General features: G+C 37.5%; 1 protein-coding gene across 6 annotated transcripts in view; it reads right to left on the bottom strand.

Annotated features, from left to right (window-relative positions):
- Positions 1-1,509: 1,509 nt before the first annotated feature.
- The window catches only part of LOC145359180 (signal transducer and activator of transcription 5B-like), a 196,280-nt gene continuing 186,586 nt past the window's right edge, over positions 1,510-11,203 (bottom strand). For all 6 annotated transcript variants that reach the window (XM_080213622.1, XM_080213623.1, XM_080213619.1 and 3 more), the window contains 4 exons: positions 10,901-11,056; positions 9,503-9,554; positions 8,195-8,302; positions 1,510-7,347 (listed from right to left, as the gene is read on the bottom strand). In XM_080213622.1, the coding sequence (XP_080069748.1) occupies positions 7,221-7,347; positions 8,195-8,302; positions 9,503-9,554; positions 10,901-11,056 (443 nt within the window). In that variant the 3' untranslated portion in view covers positions 1,510-7,220. The remainder of the gene's footprint in view (positions 7,348-8,194; positions 8,303-9,502; positions 9,555-10,900; positions 11,057-11,203) is intronic.

Here is an 11,203-nt window from a genome sequence, read left to right as displayed (position 1 = left end):
GGTCCCCCTGCCAACTTTCATCCTTCAACAACTACTAAAACATCATTGCTGTTTATGGAACTTTAATGTGCATGAATTAGTTGCTGTGGCTCTGACATTACAACAGTGACTAAGCACTTGGCGTGCAATGACAACTTGTATTTATATAGTGCCCCAAATGTAACAGAACATCCTAAGTCATTTCACATGCAGTAAAAATATAATCCCCTATTCAGCAATTTAAGTAGTACCGTAGTTATAACAAATAGCTTATTTCTAAGCAAGTTTTGCGAGCAGTTTTCTCAACTAAGTTAGAATGTCCCATTCCAAAATTGAGTGCACAATCCAGATCGATTTTCCAATACAACACCAAAAGGGAACATATGTTTAAAACACTGAACCAAGGCCGTGCAACTGGCCAACATCTCTCACTCAATTAAAAAAGTTATTCATCTCAGTTACGGTGGTGAGAGATCTTGCTGTTCATAAAATTGAGATATTTCCAAGTACTCAACTGGAATACTGAGATATTTGGAAGGCAGCATATAAATTTGAAGTTAGACTCAATATCACTCAAATATTTTCTCCATTTCATTCACATGAATACTAGCCTTAGTTTTAATGATTGTCATAGAGGTTTACTTGGAAACAGTCCTTCAGCCCAACTTGTCCACACTGCCCCTTTTTTTAAACTACTAAGTTAGTCCCAATTGCCTGCACTCTCACCACCATGTGTGTGAAAAAAATGGCCCTCTGGCCCATTTTGTATCTCTCTCCCCTCACCTTAAACCTGTGCCCTCTGGTTTTAGACTCCTCTACTTTGGGAAAAGACATTGACTATCTAGCTGATCTATGCCCCTCATTACTTTATAGACCTCTATAAGATCACCCTAAGCCTCAGATGCTCCACAGAAAAAGACCCAGGCTATCCAGCCTCTCCTTATAACTCAAATCAAGTCCCAGTAGCATCTTTTCTGCACTCTTTCTAGTTTAATAATATCCTTCCTGTATTATAAAGTATTCCATTTTGTCATAAACCTTTAATAAATATACACCTAAGTGTCAATCTTCAACACTGTCAAAGCCCTCTCAGGAAGTGAAGACTAACCTCCAGGTCAAGGCTAGAAGCAAGCTCGGAGAAAAATAGTCAGGGCTCGACAAAAGCATTGAAGAAAAACGGAATGATTTTCTTCAACAGATATAAAAACATTGGAGTGGAGGGAAAAAGGTTATTTGATTGAGAGTCAGAAACAGAATCAATTTGCTCTGAAAATGGTGTAGGAAGTCACTGTCCCATGAGTATGGTGAAGTAGGTGTGGTTGCACACTGGGAGTCACTTGATCACACAGCCAGGAACATGCTAAACCACAGGCGACAACCCAAAATCTCAAACCTATAATCAATAAAAAGTGATATATATCTATATATATATATATATAATGTAGATACATGTTTTTGTTTCACATTTTGCTCTGATTGAAGACTTGTTAATAGTTATGTATGAGGAGAGAAGCGTTGAGACAACAGAGGTAGTTAAAAAATAAATCAATTTACTGATAAAGCTTATTAACAGACATACATTCTATCTAATTTAAATGAACTTTTAGATTGTAAACGTTTATTTATGTTATTACAATAGTTCTTTTGTAACAAAATTGATGAAAGCACTGTAAAAATGAAGTGATGGCATTATGAACTTAGTGATGATGAACCATAAAACCGCCACCGCTAATTCTGTATTGTTTTACGGTTTACACAGCATAAGCACAATGAAGAACAAACAAAGCATAATTTATGTGTCCAATTAAAAATATTGCTTTTGCTGGTATTAGTAAAATCAGATAAGAGACTAAATTGTTCCTTTTTCTCCCAAACATGAAATACAACTACAACATTTTGGGCTAGAACTAAGTACATTGAAGGCATAGTTATCCTCTTTCTTCATTTGCAGGAATCCTTCACATATTACAAGTGCAAGCCTAAATGCAATGTCCAATACACTTGTTACTTCAAATTCACACAGGAATGCATCAGTCTGTCTTCACACTCTATACAACTTTGCACTTAGCTATTGTATTTGGTTTATTTTTGACCAGTGCGTTCCAGGTTCTCCTAAGTAAAGGGCAGTGAAAGTAAAGAAAATTGAATTACTTACACTGAACTTAACTTCATAATCTATATATTATTGGCCAACACACTAATACCTATGCAAAGAACAGTTCCAACTTGAATCATTGCTTGCACCTGAGGAATCAGTCTGTCAATATTGGGATGTTTTTCTTAATGGTTGGTCTGCTAGGTCAGTTTAGTTTCTACATACTTGTGATCTACTGGGACAAATCACATACTCATCTACTTGGACTTGCTCCATGAACTAGTGACAAACTATTCATTCACAGCATGAGTACATCACTGGCAAGCCAGTATTAATTGCCCAATCCTTGAACTGAGGCCATTCCAGCATACATTTGAGAGTCAATCAGCTTGCTGTGGATCTGGAGTCGCACGTAGGCCAGACCAGGCAGATTTCCTTCGCTGAAGGTAAACCAGGTGGGTCTATACAACAATGGTTTCATGCTTATCCTCAAGACTTTTAATTCCAGATTTGAATTCAAGTTTCACCCTCTACCTTGGGGTTTAAATGGGGTCCTCAAGGTGTTACTCTGGATTACTAACTCAGTGACAGTATCACTATGCTACCACCTCCCCATGTAAAGGGGAAGGTGCTGCTGCAATATTGATCAGGGAGTCAATTACTGCGCTAAGGAGGGATGATATCTTAGCAGGCTCCTCAACTGCAGTCATATGGGTGGAACTTGTAAAGCAAAAAAGGACAATAATATTGCTGGGAGTATACGACAGGCCCCCAAGCAGTAAGGGAGAAATAGAGAGCAGATATGTAAACAAATCACAGAAGTGTAAAAATTGTACAGTAATAATAGCTGGGGGAATTCAACTTCCCAATATTAATTGGGATTGGCAAAGGCTGAGAGGGGGCAAAATTCTTAAAGTGCATCCAGGAGAGCTTGTTGAGCCAGCACATAGAAAGTCCTACAAGAATCGGCGCAGCACTTGATCTACTTGAGATTTATAAAATTATGAAGAGCACAGATAGAGTAGATACAAAGAAACATTTCCCCTTAGTGGAGGTGTTAATAACCAGTAGGCATAGATTTAAGGTAAGGAGCAGGAGACTTAGAGGGGATTTGAGGAAAACATTTTCACCCAGAGGATGGTCGAAATCTGGAACAGTCTGCCTGAAAAGGTGGTAGAGGCAGGAACCCTCACAGCATTTAATGAGTATTTAGATGAGCACTTGAAATGCCATAGCATACAAAGCTATGGATCAAGTGCTGGAAAATGGGATTAGAATAAACAGGTGTTTGATAGCCAGCGCAAACACAATGGGCCAAAGGGCCTCTTTCTGTGCTATAAACTATGACTGATGGCAGCCTCAACTCTGGAATTCCTTTCACATATCGCTCCCTCCTTTAAACCTACTTCGTTAAGCTTTTGCAAACTTTTACAATTGTTGCAATATTCCTGTGGAACAGCTTGGGAACTTTACTATGTTAAAAGTATAAATGCAAGTGGACATTTTGTTATCTTTCTCACACCATAAGAGTGACATGAAACTAATACCCAATTTAGGAGGGCTGCTTCTGCTTTTCCTTAAGATGTCTGGCTGTTGACCAGTTAAACTGCAATGTTTGATAAACATGAGCTATATTCAATTTAGCTACTTCACAAAACAATCTCTTTTACATGTTTATGAAATATTTGTTTGAATTTGGCCAATACCCAGGATACAGCTCTCAGTGGGTCTGTTTTGGCAACTCAAGTTATAGCTAAGCGGACCTCCGGAACTCTTCTGGTTAAATTGTTAAACTCCATAAGCAATGTTCATTAAGAAGGTAATTAGATGCAACAGGTTTTCTTCAGGGTATAACAATAGCCTGACCCAATTACAATCGAAACAATTGGGGTGTTGGGAGTGGGCTTGGGAGGGGGTTAAATTGTGCTAGATTGTGTGTGCATGCGTGAGACATATAGACATCAATAGCAAGGCCGATGGCATGAGCATTATTTATTTTACGTATGGTCACCACTGACAAGGCTGTGATTTATTGCCCATCCCTATTTGCCCTTAAGGTGATGATGAACTGTTTTATTGAACTGCTGAATGTAAAGAAACTCTCACAGTGCTGTTAGGTAGGGAGTTCCAGGATGTTGACAATGAAGGAACGGTGATGTCCTTCCAAGTGTAGGTGATCTATGCCTTGGAAAGGACAATCAAGATGGGAAAAGCCTTAACGGTGTGCAAGAGGTGACTGAATAACAAAGAAACGTTCCTGATTTGTGTAGTTCAGCATTATAATGCACAGTGCCTTGACTTGGACAGGTAACAACAACAGCAACACATCAACTCTATCTGACTATACTATATGTTCACCCTTCCTGCAATCAGCAAGTTGCGTCATGAAAATCATTGTGACAGTTAACTTGAACAATTCTGTGGCGAGCAGACACCATAGCATTTTGGTTGGTATGGAATTCTCAAAAAACTGTTACTTAAAAAAACTCCCATTACATTCAGAACTATTAGGTTTACTGTATCATTTTGCACTCCACAATGAAAGTCTGCATAGTCATATATGCCCAAAGTTTTTTTTTCATGCTATTTGCCCTTGAAGAAGGGCTGCAACTTTTGTCGCTCCATCAACTGGCATCAAGCATTTCCAGGTCAGGTAAAACGGAGCTTAAATTCAGGGTAACAGTTCTCCTTACACTATGCCAGCAATACATTGCATTCCTAATTTCAGAGTGCAAGAATGCACTTTAGACACTTCTATTTTGTAGACTAGCAATCCTGAAGGCTTCTTCAATGACACCACTGCATTGAGAGATATGGACTGGTGCCTCAGAAATGAAGTGAGACAAAGTAAGTTTAAGAAGAACCTTTATAATTTGAAAGAGAAGGTACCACATCCCTATTTACGCTATACTATACTTGTACGCTGAGGTACATAAGATCATTGTGCTATTTAATGGAACACAAAGTGGAAAGATCTATTGTTTGATACTGGCCACTATTATAGAAAAGTGCACAAGACTACATCCAAGTCAGATCATGCATCATGAGATGCCTTAGGAATTAAGTTGATCATAATGCAATTCTTTTGGAGGAACTTTCTATTAATGAGAAAGACAAACCAATATAACAGCTGAAGCAGGGGGAATACAGTATGAAGAAATTGTTTATGAAGAAAAGTCATGTACTGGGAGCATTCCTATCAGAATTTAGAGATAAAAATGAATTGTATGTTTACGCTGCAATGAACCAAATGTCCGTGGCATGCTGGAGCCCTGAAGAAGAAGAAACAATTTTTTCTCTATGATATTACAGGTCTACAATTGCATCAGAACTAGCAAAAATTATTTGGCAGTAACAATACACTGGACTTTTGTTAGTTTACATTAAAGACAACCATATACTCTAACTGTAAAATAAAATGTTACATCTCATAGGCTTGGGCATATTAACAAAAAAGCAAAAAAGCAATGGGCGCAAGCTGTTACAATACTTGATTTTTTTTTATGGGAAAGGATATTGGATAATTTAAAATGTAAACATCTGCATTGCTTCTGTCTTCCCCTTTTTGTTTGTGGCTATTAGGCTGAACATGACATTCCTTAACAAGGGATTATGGCAAACATCAGAGTGGACACCCCTTTGAGAGAACACTGTTTCAATTCTTGCACATTGTTTAGTGGTTGTTTAAAAACAAATGATTAAAAAATGTCCCTTTATCCATTTACTAGAGGGGTGGTCCCAATGAAAGGCTTCTGCTCCATCAAGGAATCATTTTTGTTCAACCTATGTTCCAGTACTGCTAGGATCAAGTATAGTTACAGTCACACCCGAAAAACATACAAATAAATTTCTAATATTACCCTCTGCTGCAGCAATAAACCTCCAATACAGCTTATTAAGGCATCTCAGAATTGAGCCTGGCTATTTGTCCTCACTTGTGATAACTATCCACTGTGGGTCAAAATGCATTAAATCCTTTTCACAGATAGCCCTCATTAATCAGAAGGGCCAGGTCATTGATATATTGGCCAAACAAGACAGAGATAGAAGACAGGACTTCAACGTGGCTACATGGGCAACTAAATTAACCTCAAGAGATACTTTCTTTCTAGTAGCTCTGTACGTAGAACATTGCCCCTGTGTGATCGAAGAAGCAGCTGTTGTACAGCTTCTCTCTTCTGATACCCATATAAGAAATTTAAAAGTTAGTCATAAGGTAACTAGTTTGCATGACTGAATTTTGGCAACTTGGCAGTTTTGCACATGTTGATACAACACAAACTAGTCATCTTAAGAGCACATATCTTCTTTGATTTTGTTCAGTGCAAATTGTGACAAGAAATGCCATCACAAACTCATGCACTTTCTACACAAACTACATAACCTACACTATGTAACAAGAGCTTCCTCTAAAACTGTCCTAATGTGTGAAAGAGGCCAGGTGTGTGATCATCTTTTTTTAAAAAAACTGTTCAATTCAGAGTAATTATGGAAACAACCAATGCAAGCATAAACAAAATGGCTCCAGGATACAAAAATATACATTATAAACTATTCTCCATGAACATGTCACTAATACTTAAAGATGGGTCTAAATTTTTCTTAAAGAGCAAAATCATCGTTAGTGTGGCCCTTCTGTGCCAATTTATGACCCAATGTTCAATTGAAGTTGCCAACCAAAAAGTGAATATTAGTTTCCAACAAAATACAGCTATCCTACCCAATGATTGAAAAAGTAGAACCCACACGTAATTGAAGTAGCTTTGACTGGCTTCTTGGTAAGGGCAGTGATTTAAATTGAGTTTTAACTGAGTTATTTGACTTGTGAAACACAACAGACTAAAATACAAATTAAAACTGCACTGGGTTATCTACCAGAAAAGCAACAACTAAACCTCAAAGTAAATAAAAATCATGCAAATAGCAACTTGTATTTTGTACAAAGAAACTATAACCCGCAGTCTCCAGAACTGCAGCCTCCTTCCAAGCAAACAAGACATTTAAGAACTTTTGCGTTGCCTCAACATGCACAAAAATATTAGGTTCACAAGCATTATTAACATTTCACATATGAATGATTTGGAAATGAAGCAACTTATGGAATGAAACCATAAGAAACAATAACGTTATGAGGTGGGACGGTCAATCATGTCGGTTGATGAGGAAGCCACTGATTGTCGATTGGTCTGCGCAGAAGCTCTTCTACATGTCTGGCAACATCCATTGTATCATCAAGGTCAAAATCGCCATCAGGATCAAGCATACTGTCAGGGCTAAATGAAAGAATATAATGAAATTTATTTTTAAAAATGCATTCAATTCATCTGTTGTATTTGATTCCATTGTACTTCAAATGCATCTTTGCTTAACGGAATCTGTCCAAAGGGAAAAGCTATTTGTTGTTTTCCAATATCAAAAATGTCAACAACTTACATTTGTAAAGCACTTTTTGAATTAAGAACTCATCACAAAGTGCTTTACATGGGACAGAATCAGACACAAACTAACACCAAGTCAGAAATAAAGATGTTAGGGTGTGTGAATTAAGGCTTGGTTACAGAGGTAGGATTTTAGAAGGGTCTTTTAGAAGGAGAGACAAGAGGTGTGCTTTAGGAACCATCCAGCCAAAAGCATGGATAAGGATTTCATCAGCAGACAATTTGAGGCAGGGATGGAGAAAGGTGGTGTTATCGAGGTGGGAATAGGTCATCCACATGTAGGGCAGCTTATGGATTTGGCTCAGGGTTGAAAACAAGGCATCATGATTTGAGACAATGATGGGGGGGGCGGGGGGCGCAAATGGTGAGAGTGGTTAATAGTTTAGTGGAAAAAAGGTCATGAGAGTAAGAGTTAAGAGTCTCAAGGATAAACAAAGCCCCAAAAAAGCACGAGGAAAGACAGGAGAGATAAGAGAGAAAGGCAAGAGTAGAACAGTAAGGAAGAGCAGCCTTGAGGGAAGTTTGGTTTGATCAGAGAGTAGTAAAGGATGCATCAACTGGATCATGGTAGTGGGAGAGATATATTCAATATTCGTTGGAATATCACTTGCATTGTTGAGTGAAAAAATTGTATTTAAAAGGCCATCAAAACATAATACATAACAACTGAAAAAAAGCTTACTTTTGCGAATAGAGAGGATACTGTGGTTGGGGACAAACAGCAGGTGATGCTGCATGTTCCATGTAAGTACTGCTTGCTGATGAAGCATCAGATGATGCTGTAGCAAATCTGAGTAGAAAGAATATCAATCTTAGCAGATTGGTTTTAATATTCATATTATTTTTACAAAGTACATCCAATATTGGCAATGCAGAAGCAACAACAACATTCTATGCAATGTAACGGCATAACATTTAAACTCTGACATCCAACTTATCAATGACATAGCTACGACAGTGGCAAGTTTCATTACTGAGGGTAATATTGGAAAAGTTCCTGCAAAGATCCCCATTATGGGCAATCAAAATTATTCTCTTCATAGACATTTCTGTATTAACAAATGCATAATGCTCTAATCCTTGCCCTATATTTTTCTAGGCTCCTTCTGTGAAAATCCATGTTAGAATACCTGCTGAAATTAGAATGAATATGCTGGCATGACAGAAGGCACAGTAATCTCCAAAGTATCTCAGCAGTCCCTTCTTTTCCCCAATTCATCCATAATGGGGAAAACAACCTTGTCATTTCTCTTTCCTTTGAGTCTTCTCACCATCAATGATACATTCTCTTGACATTTGAGTATACCATTATGGGTGGGATTAAGGAACGAACAGGCAAATTAGACAATTCTAATGACCAAATACAAATCAGGTGGAATAATGCAGGAATTAAAAGGTTAATGCACAAAGTTTTAACCTTAGACATGCCTTTCCAGTTTTCCAGACAAAGATATGAATGTGTTATTTAATTGCCACCATTCAACAGAGATCTTGTGGCACAATGGCAGTGCCCATATCACTGGACCAGAAGCCCTAGGTTCAAGTCTAACCAAGACTTGAAGGAGTGCTCATAATGTGGTTCAATGGGCTGGTAATCCTTCCTCTGCTTCCCTCACTATTCCTTAATGGGTGTGAAGATGTGCTAAGAAAGGCTTTTTAAAAATAAGGAAAAAGACTTTCAAAAAACTAATCTGGATTTATCACCCCAAGTAAACCACTGGCCTATTTCACTGGCAATAAAAACATAATTGAACAGGAATAGTTTTACAATAATACTCTGCACAGGAGCTTGCCTGAATCTAACATTACATCCCCTTTGTTATTTTGCACAACTATAACAGCAGTCTTGATTTTATACTTTGTAATTGAATGCCAAAGACAGATAATTATATGTGGAAGTCAGACAATTTGTATATACTCAAGTTAAAAATTAAAAAACATTTAAATTTTTTTTTTAATAAATAAAAATTCATCACAGCAAAGCACTTACTCTGGAACCACCTGCTTGATCTGTGGTTTTACATACCCATCTACAGCTTTTGCTACAGTTGGGGATGAAAATAAAAAGCAAAGTTATTGCAACATTAATTCACATATTCTGTAATACAGACTTTTAAAATGTTAGAAAATTAAGACACAGCTGAAGTACATCTTTGTTACAGAAGCAAGATCCACTTGCAATTCACCTTTAATGTTAAGTGCTAGATTTGAAAAGCAATTGTTTCATAGTGCATTACGAGACTTCATGGAATAATATTAATTTTTGCCCTCCATAAAAAATGTAAGTAATTATTGGTGGTACTGATTACTAATGCTCTAGTTATCATTTGATGTGTAATGTTCTCTCTTTGCAGGTTCTTCTGTCACCTGGCTAAAAAGTAGGCAGATGACTTGTGCCTCGACCTTACCAGGTGAAGCTCTGTAAACAGTCTCTTGCAACAAAGTGAGAATGATGCAGAATGATTCATCCTGATTTTCCTGCCCAGTATGAGATTGCCTGGTTGCTAGTTTACCTCCTTCCGCTGACAAATTGCAAACATTGCACACACTGGGAGAGGCTGGATAGGCTGGAACCTTTTTCCCTGGAGTGTAGGGAGGATGAGGGGGTTACCTTAGAGGTTTATAAAATCATGAGGATCATAGATAAGGTGAATAGCAAAGGTTTTTTCCTTAGTGCAGGGGTGTCTAAAACTAGAGCACATAGGTTCAAGGTGAGAGAGGAAAGATTTAAAAGGGACCCAAGGGCCAACTTTTTCCACATAGAGTGGTGCGTACATGGGGATTCAGCTACCAGAGGTGATGGTATGAGCTGCCAGAGGAGGTGGTAGAGACGGGTACAATTACAACAGTTAAAATGCATTTGACAGGTACATGGTACAAAGGAAAGGTTTAGAGGGATATGGGCCAAGCGCAGGAAAATGGGACTAGTTCAGTTTAGGAAACCTGGTTGGCATGGATGAGTTGGGCTGAAAGGCCTGTTTCCATGCTGCATATCTCTGTGACATAGTATAATAGCATGCTTATGTAGGCTTGAGCCTAACAGACGCATCGTACAGCTGTGTTAAATTACTGACCAAGCTGGCAAGTGATGAACTTAAAAAAAAACACTAAGTTCCATTGCACAATTTTGTATATGTTTGATGGACAAAGTAGATTTATTTATTGGTGGTCAAAATGGGAGAGTTCTCCTGCTCTAAAGAAAGTAAAGCATGTACTGCTAAAAGAAGTAATCCTCAAAATATATTAGAAAACTCATGTGCCAAAGTGTATTTAGAATTCAATTTATCTAGATTAGATTTAAAAAGTTTGTGTGGCTTTAATAAATTGCACAAATAATTACAAAATTCTATAAAAGCCCATCTTCACCAGCAAATCAGGTTATACTTACATAATGGTGGTGTATAATATTTGGAAAACACATCATCTTTGGGTCTGTCAGGATACAAGTACAGCAAATGATTGAGATCACTGATGCGATCTGCTAGTGACCGAATTGAAAAATCTTTGGTTGTGTACGGCATAAGATTCCAAACCATTCTTTCTCCTATAAAATATACATGTTGTTTTAATTTTAATGTTAATATTTAATTTGTATTTTAGTAATAAAACAGTAGAACTTAGGTAGAAATTAACAAAGCAGTGTAATTTATAGAGTTATAACAACGTGGACCACATTCAAACAATAAAATTT

The sequence above is a fragment of the Carcharhinus amblyrhynchos genome, chromosome 27 (genome assembly GCF_965287045.1).
Source record: "Carcharhinus amblyrhynchos chromosome 27, sCarAmb.v2.hapA, whole genome shotgun sequence".
In the NCBI taxonomy this organism is placed as follows: Eukaryota; Metazoa; Chordata; class Chondrichthyes; order Carcharhiniformes; family Carcharhinidae; genus Carcharhinus; species Carcharhinus amblyrhynchos.
Note: the sequence above shows the minus strand (reverse complement) of the source record. Positions and strands in the feature narration are given on the sequence as shown.